Source organism: Acartia tonsa, chromosome 3 (assembly GCF_053477335.1).
Source record: "Acartia tonsa isolate MP-2025a chromosome 3, ASM5347733v1, whole genome shotgun sequence".
Classification (NCBI taxonomy): Eukaryota; Metazoa; Arthropoda; class Copepoda; order Calanoida; family Acartiidae; genus Acartia; species Acartia tonsa.
In genome coordinates, this window is record NC_137262.1 from 46,439,849 (window position 1) to 46,463,810 (window position 23,962).

The 23,962-nt window shown below is 37.5% G+C and overlaps 1 protein-coding gene across 1 annotated transcript in view; it reads right to left on the reverse strand.

The window, feature by feature from the left end:
* Nucleotides 1-9,340: 9,340 nt before the first annotated feature.
* Nucleotides 9,341-23,962, reverse strand: part of LOC145314352 (uncharacterized) — a 60,695-nt gene continuing 46,073 nt past the window's right edge. The window contains exons 4-6 of the mRNA XM_080154230.1: nt 12,372-12,464; nt 10,941-11,058; nt 9,341-10,546 (exon numbers count right to left, since the gene is read on the reverse strand). Of these exons, the coding sequence (XP_080010356.1) occupies nt 9,930-10,546; nt 10,941-11,058; nt 12,372-12,464 (828 nt within the window). The 3' untranslated portion in view covers nt 9,341-9,929. The remainder of the gene's footprint in view (nt 10,547-10,940; nt 11,059-12,371; nt 12,465-23,962) is intronic.

Consider the following 23,962-nt stretch of genomic DNA (forward strand, 5'->3'; position numbering starts at 1 on the left):
AATAAGATATATAGTTTTCTTGGGACAAAATATTATTTCTAGATTGCATTTTTGACCATTTTTGACCCACTGGGGTTTCATGATACAGTAATAATTCGGACATTTATCAATATCTTTAAACTGATTGCACACACAGCTAACTACCAACTACTGACTTTTTGTCAGGATCCCTTATTTTGTAATCAGGTAAAAAATCTCTTCCCTTAGAAAAAATTCCCTATACGATTAATTGGCCCTAAACACCTTAGACCAAACATAGAAAAAATATTCTCGTCCAAAATGGTACAAGTTACAACTTTTAAACATGTAAAGTTAGAATCTTTAGACAAAAGCCATCGAATCAAATGGTCGGAAATGCCAAAAATAATCTGAATAAAACCCCTGTTTGCTGTGGAGGCTAAAAGTTGTATTTCTTTTCTCGGAGAGGGGGGGGGGGGGGGGTAGTTTGCAGATTTTGGATTGTTTAGATAAATATACATTATTTAAAATGTACAAATTGTTCGATATTTAAAAATGATGACTACAGATTTTTAGATTTCAACCAAACAAGGATGAAAAATCCATAACAAGACAAAAAACAGTTACAAAATATTGTTGTTATTGCAATACTAGTATAAAGTTCTATGTTTAATCATTTGATGTATTTTTTTATCATAACTTTTATAATAGAGCCACATTATAATACCTGACTTTGATTCTTTGATACTATTATTCTATGTTTAATATGTACATATGTTTCTATTGTTATTTGAATGCATCGCCGCTGTGTAATTGACTTCTTTATATTGTTGATCTTTACACAATATTATACATAAACGCATGCATGCATGATGCAAGTAAATAAAGGATATTTTAACTCTGGATGCATTTCAATAAATTTTAAACACTCTTTAATCTTTTACCTCTTAAACTGTTTTTAAACTAATTTTGAATGGGGGGTCAAAAATATACTAGGACACCTATAGAATCAGACTGCAGAGCCCAAATTTGAATTAAGTTCCCAATAAACTTTTTTTGGGGGATTTAAAAATTTATTTTTTTCTGTTGCTCTGGTCATTTTGACCAGATCAAAAGGTCTTTTTTTACTTTGTGTAATATTTTAACTTAGTGAACAATATTATATAATTCACTTTATACTGATACAATGAAAAAAAAATTACTCTGTTCAATGGAAAAATTTTTTTTCTTCTAAAACAATAAATTTCATTGAAAAATCTGACATAATACAATAAAAAACATAATGCTGAATTTAAACCAATAAGAAATCTTCTTTCATTTCAATTCTTTATAATTTCCGAAAGAGTGTTTTCACAAAGTGACTTATTTCAAACGTAGTTAAATAATTTTATTTAATAAAAATGAAAAGAATGAAAACCCTACTCATAAAAGATACATACTTTTTAAAAATATTTTTAAAAATATGTTTGAATAATCTTATTTTATATCATATTTGTATTTGTGAGAAAAATAAATTTGTTGTATTGCATAAACATTTGTTGTCATCTTAATTCATTTAACCCTTTACAGCCAATTTTTATGTGTTTTAATGTATAATTGACATGAAACATTTTTATGTTAATTCATTGATATATTGTAAAGAATTAATTTTTAATTAGTATTGATAGATAAAATCAAAGACCTAACTTTACTGTATACTAGCATACAATATTTACAAAGCAAGACACTCTAAAAGCTGAGTATTTTACCTACAAAGGGAAGAAACATCAAGATTCAGTAAAAATTATTTAATCCATAGTAAAAAATAAACTTTAAAATCCTAATAAAAATTTATGTGGGCAATTGTTCTCATTTTTGGCTTTGCAGTATGATTCTACAGGTGTCAAAGTATATTTTTGGTATACCTTTCAAAAATAGTTTAAAAACAGTTTAAGGCGCAACTTTATCTTATAATGAGTTGAAGGCTGTCAAAAGGGCATTAAGGGAGGAGTAGGTTGCGCTTAACATAGTAGTAGAACGGTAATATTCACTAACTATGTGTATTTCTTATTGAAAAGAACTATGGACAAAAAAAATTTTTAACTTAAATTTTTATTGTTCTACTGTTTTTAACTTTACTCCTCCCTTTGATCCTTTTCTCACTGAATAATATTTAAAAAGCGCCCCAATACAAAGAAATTTAGATTTTAACTAAATTTCAAATGTTTTATCCACATATGTGATATCCACCAAAAAGTCTTTAAAAATAGGGCAGCAATTTTTCCTTTTATTTTTCCCATTCATAGCAAAATATACATTACAAACGCTGTACTTTGTCGAAAATTCCCCAAGTTTAGGACTAAAACTCATTTTGATATATGTGTAATGATTACCCTACATTTAAAATTCATGTTATATTTTTGTTTATAGTCTGAAACTTAAGATCTCATAAATGGTTTTTCCAACTTGGTTGTTCTTTCAGGAGAAGCTTTGTTTTAAGGTTTAATGTTTTACTATAATAAGGATGCCTTTAGTTTTATATAAAACAACATCCGCCTTGTAGCCAAAAAAATCACAATTTTATCATAAAAATTGTTCAAATTTTATTAAATAAAAATTGTTCAAATGTTATTAAATAAAAACGCTGCAATTTAGAGATGATTTAAAATTGACCATAAAATGCAGAAAATCAATTCTAATTTTAAAAATTTCTGTTTGCACAACATGAAGAATTAGAGAGAACAAGGATGACATCATCCATTACAGTAGATCTTTATACCTAACCAGACGAAAAATCTTAGTACAAACTGTTAAAAGAATGTGGAAAAAGGGCGGCCTTATTTGACTTATTAGTGGCCGCAAGTTGACTAAAAATTTGAAAACTATGGAATAAAATTGACTTTAGATTTTCTAAAACTGGAAAGCATCTGCGTAACTCTTTCTTTACATCTCAAATAAAAAAATCCAACATGTTAATCTCCACAGAACTAAAACGTTCAACATTTCAATTAGAACACAGTACGACGTAAGTATAGAATTGAGCACTTACTAATTTCATAAAAGCTTCGCCTTTTAAAAATTGTATCCTGTTAAAGATTGAAATTTGAAAATTATTTTTCTACTAAACGGGGGTTGAACCTAGGGTTGACCTTATGCAGCTTATACAGTAGGGAGGATGGAACTGTTTAAAATAACAAACCTAAATTTTCTTTATTTTATGTCCATCCATTAAAGCTGTGTCATACTAAAAACGTTAAAATTACATCTACCTATTTTTGGCATAGGAAATTAAATATAAAAAAGCGTGAAAAATGCCTTGTTGAAAGACAGGTATTGTTCACTGCCATTTATAATCTTTCGATAAAGATATTGCAGTCAAAGAGATGGTTGTCTGTAAGTCATTTGATCACATGATCTTGTCCATTTTTGGTTCTATCTGGTTCAGGGACACCAATGCAAGTCCTTGTGGACTACTTTTAAAAAGAAAACAATTTCATCGTTTCAACTAATATAATACAGGAGTGGCAAAACTAACCATCCCTTGCTAAAACATAAAGCAATAGAGTATGGATAGAAAAATAGAGTCACAATATTTAAGAGAAATCTTTTTATGACGATGTTTTCATTTTTTAAGGTTTTTGTTTCAAAAACTTTGCGAATGTTGATATATAAGAGTTAATTAATTAAGACCCCCCCCCCCAAAAAAAAAAGACCTTTATTTTATTAAATTACAGCTTGCGGCATAACGACAAACGGTGCATTGAAATGCTGAAATGGCTAAGAAACCATTATGTAACTATACAAAGAGTTATTTGCTCTATCAACAAAATGCGCGAAATAAAGGCTTGCACAATAAGAAATTCAATATGATTACTCGAGTTGAATTTTTGTCTAGAAGTTAAAATTATTTTTATCATCGCATAAACCAGAACAAAGAAAAGATCGTAAAAATAAATCAAAACTTCACTTCCATGTAAAATGTTAGGTTTTATATTAGGTTAGATTTTTAAAAAATTGAACCAAATTACTAAACAAATAAGAAGCTAAAAACATTTTAGAGGAAATAAGAAAAGTAAAGTTAGAGTAGAATTCTTTTAATTCAATTAATGTTATGCAATTTTTATGATTGAGATTTTCCAATTCTTGAAATCCGTCCATAAACAAGGAAGACAAGGTCAATTTCTTTAACTAACTCAAACAGATTGGAAATTGGAAACCCGCGTTGAAGAAAAGCTACTTTTTTTACTAACAGAAAAAAACTGCAATAACTTTGACATCTAGTCGGATTTAACCTGCTTCATGTTACCTTTAATATATTCTAATTAAAAGTATGCCCATTTTGTTCATATAATAATCTCATCATAATTTAATTTTAAAGTTCTCTTTTAACCTCTTTCTATTTCTTACTTTTTTTAAAACGTCTAAACAGTACAAGACACTAAATTATAGAGTTGCTTTGCTTAAAGAAATAATTTATCTTATTTTTACCTAGACCGTGGAAAATAAATTAAAAAAATATGAGACACATTATATTGAGGAAATGACCGGATTTCGCGTGTGAATTTTTGTCTCCTTACGGGAACTTTTCATTCAAAAGTGTTCATACAAATTTACAATTTTATTCTAAATTGTTTTGGGATTTGATAGATACAATAAACAATATAGATATGTGTACGTAACCATTGAAGGTATTTGATGGAGTTTTCAGTAATATTTTAGATGTATTTTAAAATCTGTTTCTTATTTATGTATTTTCAGACCTTTTTTTAACTGTTCTTTACAATTTATACAATTGATAATCCTCTTATAAAAAGTAGGATTTTTTTTATATCTGTAGCAAAGGCTTTCGCCTACCACTGAACCGATATGGTTCTCCTTTTCAGTGAAGGTTCTTTTTAACAATATTTAATTTTTGACAATGCGACTTCCTCCCCTCCCCTTACCCACATTAAGTACCCCTAGAGGCATCAAGGGGTGTAGTCGCTAGAATATAATATAGAAGTTACCTGTGTATGAACATATTGATGGGTTAGAATACAGGCAACTTGCATGCGGGGTGTGCTTACAATTCTATAAACATTCAGTAAAAGTGGCGTGCACAAGGATTCAACAGGGGGGGATGTAAAGTCTTTTAGGAGTGACAAAATGGGAAGAAAAGTTTACCCAATTTCTTATTTTAGGAGGTGTTGAGTGTCGCACTCCTATGTTTAGAAATTAACCGAAGTAAGAGAAAAAATTAGCAAATCAAAACAGAATAAGTTCCTAAAATATTGTAACATTTATATTGTTTTGAATTTTTGTAACAAACTATTTAATTTTCTTGCTTATAATGCAGTAGCGCTTTTAAAATTTCGTTGTTTTGATTGTTAACTTTCATAAATGCATTTCACTGCATGAGTAACCCCGAAGCATAAATAGTTTTTTTTTTCAACAAATATTTATGCATTAACACCCGTACCCCCCACTTGGACGCTATGCATTGAACATAAAACATTTCCCTATCAAAATATGATTTATTTTTACTCCGTTTTAAATGACAACTTTTCTACATTTCTTGTGTGACCGTTTAATCGACGTAAAGGAATGTTTTTCGGTCATAATTTGTTGCATTTAAAATCTATTTCTATCCTAATAACTAAATGTTTGCAAATATGATTCCTTTGACGATTTTAATCTAGTATTCCAAATACATGTCTACCCTCATGCTATTTTGCCCAAAAGTGGGAAATATATACATATAAAAATGTTAATGATGAAGTTAAACGCATTCAAATGTTGTTTATTATACTACAGAAAAGGAAATCTGGTAATAAGGAATATTTTTTTTTTCATAAAGACGTTTTCTGTAAAACGTCAATTCCCCAACTTTGTATATCTGTTTTGAATAATGAAACCCTGGAGATATGAATGGCTTGGATATCAGCTCTTGCAACCTGTTAAATTTTTAGCAGATGTTTAGCACAAAAGGGCAAGTAGACTCGCTTCTAATAAACAAAAATTCTATTGAATGCGCTGCCGAGCCCTTGTCTGACATTTTAATTTAATGTGTCCACCATATCTTTAATTTTTTTTAGTGTCATGGTCATTCCAATACTTGTTTATAATATTAAAGAAAATATCGATGTATTTGAATAGACATTTTAAAAGCAATATTTAAGATCCAATTAAAATTCAAATATTTGGATGAAGTAGGCCAAACTATAATAAATCTACACCCACTCGAGAAGAAAAAAACATTGAATTTTTACTTATTAAGAGGCCTCAGAATACTAAAAGTCAGTGGTTATCTGTTTATAAATATTTTGAATATTATTATATCTTGGTCAAATTACTTGCTGTTAAAATATCTACTTAAGAATGTATCAACAATAGAATTAATAAGTTAGCATTATATGTGATAAATATAAGAGAAGTAATAATAAATGTTGGAATTTATATATTGAACAAATCAGATCAAAAAACGCCATGCATGTCAACAACATTTTGAACGAGACAACCTCTATCACAGAAATTTTATTTAAACAAAATATTTCGGCTTTAAAGGATTTTTACAAAAATAATTGGTTATGTTGGCTATATAACTACACATAAATATGTAGTGCATGACATGAAATAAATGAGGCCATGTTCGATGTAATGAATATATTATATTTTGACTTGATTTTCTTTTATTCAGAATTATCTACCTAATCAATCATCTGAATTAATCTATGTTTCCAGATGGATATTATAGCAAAATGATGATTAACGAATTCTATACACATTTTTAGAGTTATTATTTGTCTATCTGTTTATAACAGTGGCTGCCCTCTTAGCATCTGTGGGATAAGTTAACGAACGTTGAAAACAAAATTGTTGCTACTTTTGGCCTCAATCAATGGTTAGTTCTTTCCTCTAGTTGGATCGAAGAGGATGGGGGTAAATTGTGTTTGATATGTTTAATCCTTATATTAGCGAGCTTGAAGAACCACTTTTCTAGAGTTGGGGGAAATATGGTGCAACATCCAAGAAATTATATATCGATTCATTTTTAATGGGAAAATCATAAGGTCATTTTGGCAGAAACTACACATGGCATAAAATGTAAATTAAAATTTAGATTTGCAAAAATTTCTATTCCAATATTGATTACATATATATTATTAGTTGCAGATTTTAAACTTTAGACTATTCAAGATTATAAATTTATTTTATAGCGAAGTGTTCGAGAATTGACTTTGAATCCATTAATTTTTCTTCTAATCAAAACAATGTGGATTATTTCATCTGACCTGTTACAATAAAAGACACTGCATTTTCTTTGTTTATTAACAGATTTAAAAAAAGTAAATACTAAACATCAAAGTAAGATTTATTTCTTTTTTCATCAGAAAATTATTTTGTTTTGCCTCGCTACTTTTGCATTTAATAGTTAAAAAGGCATATGAAACATTAAAATCTGTGCAAAAATTATTCGCTTTGCGTTGCGTATGCCAAAAATTTGCACTTTCGTTACATTTAAAAGGCCATTGCAAAATTTAATTTCATACCGCACTCTACGTGTTATGGTGTTACGTAAAAGCCACCATTTAAACTTTTAGTATTTTAACTGCTCTACAAGTTTTTTATGTGTCTGTTGAGTATAATGTCCTTGTTCATCGACTGATTTCAATTACATTGCTTGACTTTTGAAGAAAACTGATTTATTGACATTTGTCTAAATTGTGTCCCACGCCCCAAGAAAATAGCTTAAAACCTCCAAAGGACCAGTAGGTATATTCACTAAAGAGTAGAATCCGATCAGTTCAGTGGTTACCGAGATCTTAAGGGACAGACGGACGGACAGACAGACATCTAGCTACTTTGTATTATAGGTATCTTCTATTATTAAATGTCCTTATGAACAAATTTATCCTTGTTATTTCAAATACTTAGGTGTTTCAATAATTTAGCTTGATTTATACAACACAACTTACGTACATTTCAACCCCAGGGCGTTGATAAAAAAAATCAATGCACTATAATTTTATCATTTTTTTCTACGAATCAATTGTTACACTCGCCGCTGCTTTGCCGGGGGCGTGGAGTTTAATTACATCTCCTTCAATAAGTTTAAAGACTAAACAAGGATAATTAGATTTATCGGTAGCGAAGCCATTGAAATCTTCCTTTGTCAGTTTTATTTCCTTTTCCTGTTTTATGTTTTATTTTGAAGTTTCTAAATGCTGTAAATATGTTAATGATTTATATTACCAACTCATGATCACAGACTTGTAGTGTAGTTTCGCTCCTCAATTTTTGCCAAACATTAACAATTATGTTCATAGAAATCGCAACAAGAAAAGGTTTACTAACTGTCAGCCACGTAGGGTAGGACGAGTAGATGTACAAATACAACCTATTAATTATAGAGTAGCTTTAGCTCCTAAAATATAATCTTAAATTTCTAAAATGTGATATGAGAGGATGTGAGATTTTTAATCATTGAGACCCGTTTATTAAGTTTTAATTGCTAATTATATCGGGGTTAGTCAACTGCGAAGCTGCTATAATAAGTGCTTGTTAGTCATTGCGTTAGAGAAATGTCCATTACTTATTTTCTATAAAGTATTACGAATTCAAATTCCAGTTTAGCTGTTACACTAGCATGGTTTTAAACTATATATATCTTCATAACACTTATAAATTGAATCTATAAGTAGTAAGAATAAAAGGATAAGCCTAAAAAATCAGATAACAATTTTGACGGTAAAATACACTTTTCGATTATATAAGCATAATTACTAGTTTTAAGCATAAGAAACACCTTCTCATCAATAGTTAATTAAACTAAAAACAAGAATGACAACATCCATATATATATATTTTTCTTCTAGTAAATTGATTATTAACTAAAACTTCTTTCCTTTCAAAGATAAAAACTTGTAATATATTTTGTTAAAGCAAAAGTTTCATCAAACACTGGACCGATTGCATTCTATTTTTAGGGAAGCTTATATAAATTTTTGGTACTATTTTTGATATTACTAGTATATAGGGACACAGAAAAGAGTCAGAAAAATGGCCTCAAACCATCCCTTTAGACGTTAGATTTTCACTAATTCATTTAAAATTCAAACAACGGACAGGAAAATTAAATAGAGTAGCTTCGCTATAACAAGAAAAACAAGAATTGAAACCAAATTTTTATATTTCTTCAATTAAAGTTTAGCACACAGAAGAAAATTAAAACAAAATTTGGTCGATTTTTCATCCATTTTACGTATACTATTTCTTTCTTTCTATATAATACAGTTCATTTATTCAGGATATACCACGTAGACATTCATTCAAATCTTTCTTTTTAACTTTTAAAAGATAATTAATTTGATGTCTTTAGTTATTTATTGAAGTATTTTTCACATTCTCCCCGCTTCATTTTGTAAAAAAATGTTTCTATTGAATAAAAAAACATATGGTGCCGAAAAACTGATTCACTCTTTTCATATTGTCACAGCGCCTTTATAGTACCATCCGCTTTGAAAAAGTCTTTATATAATATTTAACTTGCTTTAGTGTAAAAATATTGATATTAAATTTTAAAAACAATTATTAATTAGTCCCTCACTTTCCATTATTTATTTAAAATGTTTTCTTGACAATTAAAAAATTACTGCTAATATTTTATTCTATTTCTCCACGTAATATTACTATGTATTTATTACTCAGTACTCACAAGTTGCATTTTATAGTTTAACATCAATGGAAGTAAGAAAATGAAACTTGCTGCTCACCCAGTGAATGGTAGATGTGCATAATCCAGGGTGTAATTTGTTATGCACTTTTGGGAGCAAGCCACTATATAAGTCACTTTAAAATAAAAAAATCTGTAAAGCAATTAAAAACACTATTTCATTTTTTGATTAATTTTAGATTGTCACTTTTTTCACATTCCAGTTGATGTTATAGTTTGTACGATTATTGAAAAAGACCATTTTATTCAAATGGTCATCATGTCAACCGGTCATGGTCGGTCATGAAGATGATTGGTCAGGTACAGCGGGCACAGGGTCCAGAATGAATGGTTGGAACTGGAGGAATCTCATCACCTTCTCCATCTCCTCCTTGGACATCGTGGAGAAGTCAATCTGTGGCTGGAAGGGAAGGCCAGGAACGGCGGGGACCGGCTTTAGAAATTCGAGAAAATCTGGGTTGATGGGAATAATTTCGTTGTCCGGTTGTGGCTGGATGGTCAGGCCGTTTGGAACCTGTCCCGGCGGCGGCAGTTCAATGTCCCTTAAGTTGACATCCTCAAACTGTGGAAAGAATTGTGGATTTTCGTTGCTGAAAACTTCATTAACAGCGGGATCCGGTTGGGCGGCTGCTGGAGCGGCGGTGATTTGCGGCGGAGCCGCAGACACAATAGCTGGCGCTAAAACGGGGGTGGTTTTCCTCGGCAGCGGGTCAACATCAATTGAGTTTGTTTCAATATCAGTGAATGAAGGCTGCTGTTGGGTAAAGAAGTTGTTGAATGCAGATTGTCTGAAGGGTGTTGGCTCAGTGGCAATTCTGGTTGTGCTAGCGGGGGTCACAGCTGTTGACAACAGCCCAGCGCTCGGCTGAAGGATGTTGGGTTGTCCGACATTGGGGCCTGAATAAAAAAAAAATTGTGTGTTAAATATACCTTAAGTTTTTTATACCTAACACAAATAGAAATTTTTTTTCAAACCCAAACGTGACTTGTGAGCCCTGGTAATATCTACTTTAAAGTATTTAAAATCAAATTAATCATAGATATATTATATTACAGCTTTTTATAAGATAAATATAAAGATTAAAACTCAAAAATAGGATAATTATTTAATATGTTAAAAGCCTAAATCTGTTTAAGCTTTAAAGAAGTTTAAAAAGAATTAATAACATTTCTTATGTTTTGTATAAATCTTAAATATTTAAAATTATTTTAAAGATTTAAGAACTTATTATAATTGTAAGAGGAAGACATTATTTCGTAAGTAACGCAGTAATAATGAAACAGAACTTACCTTTCGTTGTTGATTTAGTAAAGATATTGGGTTGGGCAATTTGAGGTCCAGCTGCCAGCTGCTGACCGGCGGCGGCCGCAGCTGCCATCTGCTCCTTCAATCTCCATAAAACATCATCCTAAATTCAAAAGGATATTATAACACAAAAAAATAATAGCATATACCAATATCAAAATATTAACTTTTTTCTTTTGAAAGAAAGACATCAAAACTATTTTTATATGTAGCATAGCTCATAAATTTATATTTTGAATATTTTTAAAAAGTCACTAAAGCAGCAGAAGTTTTTTATTCTTGTATTCTGATATTTGGGTTAAAACCTTGACCCATCAACAGGCATAACTCATTTCCAGTAAGTACATACACGTTAATTATACTTTAGAATTCATAAATACCAGTCAGAGTCACAATTCTGATTATTAATCCATCATGATAAAAAGTTCTAATTTGCCCTAATTCAATTAATTGTGAGACAAGGTGTATAAATAAAACATTTAACATATGGCATTTCAAGTTTAAAATATTTATAGTAAAAAGTTTAAACAGGGATATAGGGAAAAAGCAATCAAACAAAACAAGTTTTTTTAATGAAAAACTATTCTATAGCTTAGGTATATCCAAAATTTTATGGAAGTATTTAGACTATAATTGGCAGAATCTAGAAAATCTACCAAAAGTCTATCTCTACTTCTTATATTGTTACATAGGCTTCACTGTCCTTCCTACATATAAATGTTGTTATCTGTGTTACCTTGTTCAATGTTTTTAGGTGTACAATATGATGAAAAAAAAACTTTATTTAAGTCAAAGATGAAGTCAGAATGGTGCTATTCTCTAAATCGCTGAGTAATGAGACACTGTCTACAAAAATATCTTTGAGCCTAGTTTTGATTTTAATTGCTATGTCTGAACTATTTTGATCTAGCAGTAATTATAGATGTAATAATTAGAGTTAGTTTTTTCAGTAGAGCACCTTCTATAAAACAAAGGTATATCTGTCTATCCGTTTGTTTGACCTTGGAAGTCACTAATGTTCATAGCTTGACTTTTCTCTTCTTTTTTGTTTTCCAATTCAAAGTATTGTAAACTTCTAATGCTGTACTACTTATAATCACATGTGTCCTTGTTGATAGTTCCAATCCTCTATATCCATTATTCCATCAATCTCTGTACCTTTTTTTTTATCTAGCAATAAGCTTATCATGTAAAGTAGTAAGTTTTTTTTTGTCTGAAGCTAAAAATCTCGTAAAATGCTGGCCCGAATTGTTTGTAATACTTTTTGTCTAAAGTTCGAGTGATTTTAGACTATTTAAATGACCTCCCCTGCCATCCCCTAGATGCTAGAGGTGAATCAACTAAATCTTAATATTTCCCTATTAATCTTACTATCCACCTGTCTGTCTATCTAGTTCTATCTAATTATCTATATACCTTAGCTTGTTGAGATTTGGCGGTATTAAATCCATTAAATCCGTTGAAAGCAGTCGTAGCACCCCCTTGGAATCCGCGGTTATAAAAATAACCTCCTCATTAATCATTATATTACTTTATAATTCACAATTCTAATAAAATAGTTGACTTCTCATTGAACACAGTAATAGTGTCTGACTGATTATGACGTAACAAAAAAAATTAGCCAATGAGAGGCTACTATAAATTTTACCATTGGTCAATAACGGCCTCTCATTGGCTAATTTTTTTTTGTCACGTCATAATCAGTCAGACACTATTACTGTGTTCTTCTCATTCCCTAAATTGACATCAAACAAATAGAAATATAGAACTTCCCTGAAAAGAATGGATAAATCAGCCAAGGCATAATCCTAATGAACTAATATCATACTGACAGAATTTCTTTTTCAAATATTTCTAATATTTTCAATTATACTAGTAAACTCAATGTCATGTTTGATTAAAAAATTTTAAGGAATTTTCATAAAAAAAGTGTATAAATATTAAATAGTTCATATATATAATATAACAAGGATAAAACTGTGGTCAAGGTAAGCGAAGCAGAAGAATGATAAATTTATACCAATTCTTAGCTCAAAGATGCCACTATACATATACTTATATATAAAAACGTAATAAATGGTCAATACAAATTAAAGAGGAGCTTTGTATATATTAAGCTTGCTTTAAATCAAAACACAATACAAAATGACATTTACTATAGCAACCAGGGATTAAGGGAGATGACAACAGACAAGTAATTAACTTATTTCATATTCTTATGAGTAAGAAAAATTCTGACTTTAGAGGCTTGAACAATTTGATAGAAGAAAAAGGGTATAGCTTAATTAAACGTGTATTACCGCGACCATGGCAATGCAATATTAGGTGCACGAAATATATAGTTTGAGTAAGGGGAATGCCTTGGCCCATAAACAAGCGTAATTCGTTAACATGTCCAGTTAGAACTTCTCAGACAAAGGTCGTGCAATCAAAGGGTTGGTTGTCTGTTGGATGTTACTTAACCTAATATCCATCAAGGGGCGTTAGAGTATTGCATCTCATTCCAAGTGGATGATGCCCTTGGGTTGTCTAGATGATCACTTGAAATCGAAGGAGAATCCCGTCCCAATGGGGTAATAATAATTAATCGTATATAGTGCTAGACCATGTGTCCCTGATAGCAGCAGACATCAAAGAAAGTAATAGAATTTAATCTGATTGATAAATGATGTCATTTAAAAAAGCAAATCAACATAGAATAATTTCATACAGAAACAACATCATATTTTTAAAAGCTTTACACGTTTTGATTTATGCGTGGCGTGTTTCCAGTTGGATCTTGAAAACGGCTGCAACTTTTTTGGCAATCAGAAAAAGTTCTGTTATTACATGTACAATAATATGAATTATAATTAACATTATTTTTAGTTTTTTGTTCTATTTATAATCTTTGATTATAATTTATCGATATAAATTCAAATCTAATCTTATAGCAAAGAACATCAATTTACAGATAGAACAAGGATGACTATATCCATAAAAGTTAAACTTATAAATTAGAAACAATCAAATGAGGTATCAATTCTTTTGTGTGTAGTGTAAATATTACAGAAAAGCTTATACACACTAAATTTCCAAATCTGGTTTTCTAATACTTAATAGTCATATTATATGAAATAATCTTCTAAAAAATATCAATGATATCAATTTTTGATATAATATTAAATTGCTTTACCGATTGTGAAAGAAATAAACGATTGAACCTAATTTAATTAAATTCTACCTAAAAACACAAAAGGCCTAACAGTCCATGATATTTTGACGTACAGCGATTCCGCCATTTTTGAGTAAAGCTTCGCTCCTAGAAAAAAAACGAAAGGGGAGTGGTTGAAATTTTTAATTATTTTACTGATTTCATTTCTTATTGAAAATTAAAACTTAAATTTTTCCAGGAATTGAAATTAAAAATTGAAACTTAATTAACCAAAACAAAACTTTATTTTATATGCGTAACTTTACTATAAATATTACTTTTCTAATCCAATAGTTTGGAACTAACCAATTAAAAGCACCCAAAGTTTTTAAGCCAACGAATAAGAAATCTTGGGAACTAGTGTAATTTACAGTCCAACATAGCCATCTGCTTTTTAATCTTTTTTTATTATTATTTTTTTATCTTTTGCTATGGGTATGTAAACTCTTGTTTTATTGTGAAAAGAGACAAAAAGCCTAAAAGCTTTGTTTTAAGAATGGTTATGAACTAGATAAAATAAACCATTATCACGAAGCAACCCCCCCCCCCCACACACACACACAAAGCCACCCATACACAACATCTTGAAAAAAGGATAGGAAATAGATTAGACATTTTTTAGAATACTATATAAATTACTAGCGGCTACGCCCCCTAGAAGCCTCTAAGGGCACTTAAGGTAGGAGGGGGAAAAGTCGACCTCATCCCATTTAAAATTTCAAAAGAGTAAAAAAAAAATTTTTTGTTTAGGGGGGGGGTGAAGACACCCTCCCAAAAAAGGGTTAAAAACCTTCCCAGGACCTAAAAGAAGCTTCACTGTAAAGGAGAACAATATCGGTTCGGCGGTTACCGAGATCCTTCGTGACAGACAAAAAACGCTTACTACTTTATATATTAGGAAATATCTTTTTATTACAATCAAAAAGAATCTGCGAGAAAGAAAAAAAGAAAATCACAAGAACAATATTTGAACAAAATTAGCATATGAAGAAGAAGGTACAAAAATGGATAGTAGGAAGATAATATATAGATTTATTATGAAAAAAATCAAAGCAACATATCTATTAAATGTTAAGATTAAGGGTGTACAAAAAATGCGGACATTTTAAAAATAAAATTGCGTGGCTTGTGTTAATAGTAAAAAAGTGTTATGCATACCGTTAGAACCGCTATTTTTTTTAAATATAAGAACGGTTCCAGTGCTAAGTATTGTTAGGGAGCTACGTGGTAAAATGTACCAACTGGCATAAAACTTGACTTGCGAGTATATTACTAAATATTAGAGAATAGGGTGCGCAAAAAGAAATGCGTATATTTTTAAATTTCAAATTGCGCGGCTTGTGTTAATAGTAGAAAAAATACGCTTACACTTAGAACCGCTGTAAACTCTATTTTTTTGAAATATAAGAACAGTTCCTGTGCTACAAATAATCTAGGAGCTAGGTGGTAAAATGTCCCAAAATTTACTCGCAAGCCAAGTTTTAAGTCAATTGGGACACTTTAACACGTAGCTCCCTAACTATACGCAACACAGGAACCGTTCTTATATTTCCAAAAAATAGAGTTTATAGCAGTTCTAACGGTATGTGTAACACTTTTTTACTATTATCACAAGCCGCGTGATTTCATTTTTAAAAATGTCCGCATTTTTTTGCCCACCCTTTAAAATTGAGATAGAAGTTAAGTGTAAACAATACTCTGGTCGCTCTAAAATCAGATGCCTAGTCAATTATAAAATTAATCTAGCATGTGAGTTTGCTCTTTAACCTTTGTGGACTGTTTAACATTACATAAAATCAGGGCTCGGCAGCTGCGCGTCAGCCGTCTGCTATCTTCAGGGAAATCAACCTTTTAAAATTTTTAAAAATCAGCTGAAAATCTAAACCTGCAATAAATATGAAAAAACCTCTTTCCAAAAAAATTCAAAAGCATCAAAACGTGTAAACTTGAGGCTTAGTCATGGCTGACGCCTGGCTGCTGAGCCCTGCATAATAAAGAGAATCTTTGAATATCACAAAATCTATGGCTCATTCGCCGACTTGTTTACTGCATCGAAGTTTTTTTTTCTCGATAAATTTTACAAAAGCAGGATATTAATGTATGGAGTAGGGTTGGGCCGGATACTTTTTTGGCCGGATACCGGATACCGGATATCCGGCTGATTTCAAATGCCGGATATCCGGTAACCGGCCGGATATCCGGCCAACGCCGGATATCCGGCGAATATCCGGTTATCCGGTCAAATTACCGGATATCCGGCCGGATAACCGGCCAAGTTACCAGATATTAAAGTAGTAAAAAAAAATTTCTTCATAAATCTTATATAAATTTACATAAAGTTAAACTTATTCAAAAAAAATATTCTTCTAGCTTCAATTATAGCCATTTAAGATTTTAAAAAGCAGAGATTTTTGGTGTAAAGTATAAAAAATTATAGAGCCGGATATCCGGCCGGATAGTTTCAATATCCGGTATCCGGCCGGATATTGAAAATGGCCGGATATCCGGCCCAACCCTAGTATGGAGTAATTATTTAACCACCAAATTATTAGCGTAGCTACTCTATGGTTCTTGATCCATAAGCATTGTTCTTATTTGTCAATATTCTTATTAAATCAAAAAGCACATTAACTTTTATATTATGGTTAAAATAAAATGTCATTCATTTCATAGATATTCTTAAAATTTAAGTTATAAAATCAGTTGGTAATTGTCTTCTGGGGAGTTATTTGTTTATTAATTTTAATGTTAATGATAACATAAAGTTTATATTTTATTCAAAACTATATCACAAACATATTTTAATAACATTTCAAAAATGATATGTTAATTATTTTAAGGTCTGCGCCTTCTTTAAAAGTCCCCTCCCCCGACAAATTATGTGGATGTCCCTAATTCCCAGAGTCACGACAACTACTCTACTCTGGTTTCAATTAAACTTGGGTTGAGGTAAAGATGGTAGATGGGATATAAGTATAATTGTTCTAATAAACAATTAGAAAAATAGATCAGAAAAATATTTAGGTAAACAGAAGCCAAACATAGCTTTATTACAGTAACAATCTAAAATCTATCTACTATAGCATTAAACATTTCCATTAGAATACCCTTTACTTGATTTAAAATTCAAACCTTTGTCAGTTTTTTTATCAGAACTGACAAAGCCAGAGAGAGAGGTGACATTGGATTGTTTATTACACTAACCCCCAAAGTCTTCGTGTTTACTTATTTGTTGGCTAAACAACCTTGGGTACTTTTATTAAATTTTGATTGGTTGGTTCATATAGATAAGTGTCCTAACGCTTAACCAATAATTGTAATCTACAGAAGGGGCAATTTTATGTATCATCATTGGGGATGTACATCAATTTATCGATCATTGTCCTATCCTTTTATATCCCTGGATAAACCAACTTTACCATAAGGTTAAAGGAACAATCTTGATGGTGGGTTTTATTTGGTAAAAATTAGGGTTGGGCCGGATACTTTTTTGGCCGGATACCGGATACCGGATATCCGGCTGATTTCAAATGCCGGATATCCGGTAACCGGCCGGATATCCGGCCAACGCCGGATATCCGGCGAATATCCGGTTATCCGGTCAAATTACCGGATATCCGGCCGGATAACCGGCCAAGTTACCAGATATTAAAGTAGTAAAAAAAAATTTCTTCAGAAATCTTATATAAATTTACATAAAGTTAAACTTATTCAAAAAAAATATTCTTCTAGCTTCAATTATAGCCATTTAAGATTTTAAAAAGCAGAGATTTTTGGTGTAAAGTATAAAAAATTATAGAGCCGGATATCCGGCCGGATAGTTTTAATATCCGGTATCCGGCCGGATATTGAAAATGGCCGGATATCCGGCCGGATATCCGGCCACACCGGATATCCGGCCCAACCCTAGTAAAAATATTTTATCTACTAACAAAACAGAAGACACTGAGAGTCGCTCAATATGACGTCATAAAAATGAGGGATTATCCATCTCTTTTATAGAGATTTTCTTGTCCACTCCTCTTCTCCTAAACCTTTATTTTTATGACGTCAGAATTATTTTTGAGCGACCTTCATCGTCTTCAACAAAACAGCCAAAAGGAATTAAAATTAATATCTAGTGGCTTCATCGCAATCTTTACTGTAGTTTGAGATATTGTGGAAAGCCGAAGCGTTTCAGCTCACCGGTTGCGAGTTTGAATCCAACGAGCCCCTAGCCTTGAAGTATTCTACCAAAACAAACTAGCAGGATTTACTCATACAGAAATTATATTTAACTGAATACATTTACAATGGGTGGTTACTATATATATACAAATAGATTATAACAATAGGTTAGGTTTGAAGGGGGTGTGGGAGACAAGGGCGTAGCCCGCGGCGGTAGACATTCTGTGGGGGTAGCTGTAGTAAAAGGGAAGGCACCATCTCCCGGTTGTATAGTTGCCTGAGGGGCGCGGGGTTGCTAAGTGTCCATGCCCCTCCCCTATTTAGCCAGTCCAATCTGACTTCTGCGCAACGGGGTCATCTGCGGTCATGAGGTGAATGGTGATATAATAGGATTAGTGCAGAAGGCTTGACGTGATAAGCCACTGCGTAGCAACTCTGTAAACTACCCGTCCGTCTGCTGCCGTATTACCACAACCTCCCCTTCAAGGGCTGCGGGGCTCCCGAGCCACCAGGCCTTGAACCTGGGGATACGGTAGCCTCTGTCTGCGAACGACAACATCTTCCTGGGGCACAGCTCGGTGCAGGACAGCCCTGGCTATACAGGCTCCGCGGGACACTCGCTGCTTGGTCTGACTGTGGTTGGATATCAGCATTGTCAACTCCCGGTTGGCTTCCAGCTGCGGGTTGGCGACAGCCAGGCCCCGTCGTTGGAAGTTTGGCCTTGTTTGCAGGACTAGCTCTGTCTCGGCTGGTAACTGAACACGGAGGCCTAGGCTCACTCTAGAGGCTCCCAAGGGGGGAACAACGATGGAAGAAGGCGCGTAGAATTCCATGGGGGCGCCTGCCTTGTCCAGGTTGCTCGGCCTCTTAGCTCCCACTCGGATGGGGACGGCTGTCATCTGTAGGGGACACATCGCTTCAGCTTCACCCTCTGGGGCCGCCACTTCCATCTCAGTGGCCGCTTCTTCTCCTGTGGGCTCGCTGCTGGCAGGCAGGGGCTCCATGTCAGCATCAGGGTTCCAGACTGCATCCCTAGGCGGTTCGTGGGCTGGCGGCGGCAGCGGTGGTTCGTTGGGTTGGTGCTGCAGGTTCTCTTCTACCGGGTCACGATCCTGGCCGCTAGGCTGTGGGGCGGCGGCTGCCGGCTGGTACACTGGAAACTGTCCTGGTTCACTAGCTGGCAGCGCCGCAGCTCCGGCTGGCAGCTCAGTGGCGTCCTCGTCGCCGTCCAGGTTGCCTTGGATGTCTGTTGGAATCTGCTGGGCAGTGACATCTCCGGTGTATTTGCGCAGTCGGCCGACATGCGCGGTGATTTCCGAGATCTTGGCTGTTGGAGAGGCAGGTTTGATGACATAATGGACGTCCGTGGCTCGCCTCACTACCTCCCAAGGGCCAGTCCACCTCTTGGTAATCTTGGCTGACTTCCCTGGCACCAGACTGGGGGCCAGATACCAGACCAGGTCTCCAACTTCATACTTGGCCGTGCCTTCGTAAGCGGCCGCGCTCCTTTGGATGGTTCCCTCCTCTCGCTGCTGGATTGCGTTGTACACGGCATGGTATCGTTGCAGGAGGGCTTGGACGTTGGCTGGGACTGAGGCATATTCACGGTATTCACGCCCGTGGATCTGCAGGCTTTGGTATTGTAGGCGAAGGCAATGGCAGGCAAGTGTGGCTCCCAGTTGTTGTCATCTCTATCCAGGAACAGCCGCATGCCTGTGTTGAGCGTCCGATGGAACCTCTCCACCCGGTTGGACTGCGGGTTGTAGGGCGGTGGATGTGTCAGGCCAATCTCAAGCTTGGAGGCCAGTTCCTTGAATACCTGGCCAGTGAACTCCATCCCATTGTCGGAGTGGATCTTCAGGGGACATCCGAACGTGGCCAGGTGGCGGTGCAGTAGGGTTTCAGCCACCGTGAGAGTGCGCTTGTTGGGGATGGCGTAGAGGCTGACAAACCGGCTGAACCCATCCTGACAAGTGAGGATGTAGCGGTTCCCGGCTGGCGTCTCTGGTAGGGGCCCCACCAGGTCAATAAACAGGACTTGCTGTGGATACCCCTGTCGGGAGGGCACGTGTATTCCTAACTTCAGCCTCTCCTTGGTGACCTTCTGTACACACTCTGAACCAAGTCTGAACCATCAGGCGGACGTCACGGGACAGGTTGGGCCACCAGAAATGCATGGCGACGCGGGCAATAGTGGCGTCCATCCCAAAGTGCCCAGCCATGGGGGCTCCATGGGCCAGGAAAAACGCGTCCTGCTGGAGGGCCGAAGGCAGCAGGTATCTTGTCCTCTCCCCTGTCAGGGTCTGGTCGGTGGTGGTGAGGCAGCCATGCTCGTCGAGCCCCAGGGCTGCGAAGCGGCTGGCATACTGCTGCTCGTTCCGGTCCTTGCCTCGTAGCTCAGCCTTAGTTGGGGCCTTTCCGTCAGCCACCCACTGGCGGACACGGAGCAGGAGGGGATCCTGGGTCTGTGCTTCTAAGACTCGGGCCGGATCCAGCCGTGCTGCGGAGGGTCTGCCAGCTGCGGGCTCCCCTAGCTGGCAAAAGGTGTGGAGGTATTCAGCCTGTTCTGCTAATTCTTCGGCGGTGGCTGTCGGCATATTATCATCCTCCCGGCGGCTGAGGGCGTCAGCATTGGTGTTCTGGGTGCCAGGACGATGGCAGACAGTGAAATCTAGGGCCGCTAGCTCCTCCTGCCAGCAGGCCACCATCCCTGTGGATGTGTTCAGTGACTTCATCTGTAGCAAGGCTGAGGAATCAGTGTTGATCTGGAAACTACGGTAGGACAAGATGCCGTGAAATTTCAGAATTCCATACATGATGGCGGCCATCTCTCCCTTCCAGGACGGGTAGCGAGTTTCGGGGTCGGTTGTCTTGCGCCCCACGGCGGCAATGAGCCTCTCCTTGCCGTCCTGGCATTGGCTGAGTATGGCAGAGATGGCGCGGCTGCTGAAGTCTGTGGTGAGTTGGAACACGGCTGGTAAGTCAAACCTGGGTGGCGCTCGGATGGGGGCTTGGCGAAACTTGTCCTTGAGCTGTACCAGCTGGGCTTCCATCTCGGCTGTCCAGGTCAGTGTCTTGGCCGTTTTCTGCCGATTCATCTTGTAGGTGAGGTCGGCATACTCGGGGATGAACAAGCAGTAGTAGCCAAAGAACCCCAGGAGCGCCAGCAGGTCCTTGGGGGTGATGGGGGCCGGCCAGTCAAGGATGCGGTCAATATAATCCTCTTGCATGGCTATCCCCTCACGGCTGAGGGTGTGGCCCAGATAGTCTACTTTGGCTCGGAACAGCTTGGTCTTGGCTGGCTTGAGGCGGATTCCTCCCCTGCGGTGGGCTTCCAAGACTTCCCGGAGCCTAGCCAGGTGGGCCCAGGTGTCTTGGTGGAAGGTCAGGACGTCATCAAGATATGACTGGAGGTTGGCCGTGCCCAGTGGGTTAAGGACCCCTGCAATAAATCTGGAGTAGACAGATGGTGCGGTAGCTAGGCCAAAGGGCATCCTTTTCCATTGGTACAAGCCTCTGGGGGTGGTGAAGGCGGTGCAGGGCCGGCTGTCCTCGGACACTCGGATGGTGTAGTACGCAGCCACCGCGTCTAAGGCACTGTAGACGCGGTGTCCCCCAGCTCGTTCTACCACCTGCTGGATCCTGGGCAAGGGGTAGCTGTCCAGCTCAAGACACTTGTTGAGGGCCCTATAGTCGACGGCCCAGCGGGTGCTCCCGTCCTTCTTCTTGATAGGCACCAGGGGGCTGCTCCAGGCTGAGTCCGAAGGCTCTATGACTCCTTCTTGCAACCAGGTGTCCAGTTGTTTTTCCAGCTCAGCCTCCTGCCGCGGGTTCAGATCCCGAAATCTCTGGCGGATCGGCTGGGTCCCTGGCTTGAGGCGCAGCTGTAACTCTACTACATCAGTGCAGCCGGGGGTAGAGTTTGAGAAGACATCCCTGTACTCTGACAACATGGTCCAGACCTCCTTCTTGAGCAGGGGGTCCTTGCGCAGAAATTCGTTCTCCTCCATCTCAAGGGCTGCCCACAGCTGCTGCATGTCTGGGGGCTCAACGGGCTCTTGGAACGAATGGATGCGAGGGGGAGGCTTGTCGGAGACCTCCAGAATGTCGGGCTTTACCAGCTCCCCAGCCACGGGGAGGCCGGCGTTCAGCAGGAGAGGCATCTCCCCCTCATTTACCACCAGCACTCGGAACACGCTGGCGGAGCCAGGCCTGTGCGCATACAGGCCTTCTGGGATGACAAGATACTCCCCAAACCTCTGTTCTGGGGCAGATAGTTGGATGGCATCCTTGGTACGGTGTCCCACTAGCTCAACAGGGACAGCCATGACACCGCGGCCAGGCAAGACCACCCTCTTGGCTGTACGGAGTTGGGGTGGTTGGCCATCGGTTGGAGTGACAGCACTTAGCCTGTAAGTGGCTGGCACGGGGTCAGTCTCAGCTCCGGAAGCCACCGGCCGCGATTTGACGGGCTCGGCGCCGGGAGGGGCTGAGGTGTCGGAGCCATGCATGGCTCCGAGGGCGCTCGGCCACGATTTGACGGGCTCGGCGCTAGGAGAGGCCGGGTTACCGGGGCCAGCCTTGGCTCCGTGGGCGTTCGGCCGCGACTTGACGGACTCGGCGCCGGGAGAGGCTGAGGCATCGGAGCCATGCATGGCTCCGAGGGCGTCTGGCCACGACTTGACGGGCACAACGCCGGGAGAGGCTGATTTCTGGGGGCTGGGCGTGGCTCCGAGTGCATCAGACCGCAACTTGACGGGCCTGGGCTCGGACTTGGCCGGTTGGATTGCTGGGGGCCCCAGGTAGAGGGGGCCAGGTGGACACGGCTGGCCGTTGATAAAGGTGTCGGCGGAGAAGATAGGCTCTGGAGGGCTGGCAATCTTGGGAAACGTCGTTGGCAGGTTCTCCAGAGGCACCTTGGGTACTGGGGGCAATCCCATGGCTAGCAGGTTGGTCCCCCTGTGGGCGTTCAGTGCAGCATCCACCCAGTGCGTGCCTTTCTCGACTACACGCGGCTGCTCTGGCAGTGGGCCTGGCAGAGGCCCCTCGTAACTCAACTCTCTCTCGGCTGTCTCCCGGTCTATGGGGACGCCACGGAGTGGGATAAACTCCCCACGCACCCACAAGCAGGGGGGTTGCATGTCGAAACAGAGCCTAGTTCCGAACTCCTTGAGAAAGTACCCTCCTAGGTTCAGAGGGTGTGAGAGATTCCGTACCACAGTCACGTGGTACAGATGGAGTATAAGAGTGTGTGAGACTGCCATATATAATTCATATAATTTTCCAATTACCTGAAGGGGTTGCCCTTCCTCATTAGCAGTCAGGATTTGGGTGTTGTCTGGAACCAACATCTGCTGCACGCCCATTGCGTGCATGAGGTGTTCAGAAATGACGGCCGACCCTGGTACACGGTTGCCAGAATCTACCATGGCATCGACCTGTACGTGCTGGGCAGGGTCAGGAGTAGGGAACCTCACCCTGATGTGGCAGGGGAAGTGGAGGTCCTGCCCTTGAGACAGGGGGGCCTCCCGCTCGGCTGGGGTCGGCAGAAACTTCGGCGGTGGCCGAACCGCAGCTATGGTAGTATCGCTTACCATGGTGTGTGTAGACCGCTGGGCAGCAGGGAATGTCCGTCCTGCAAGGGTCG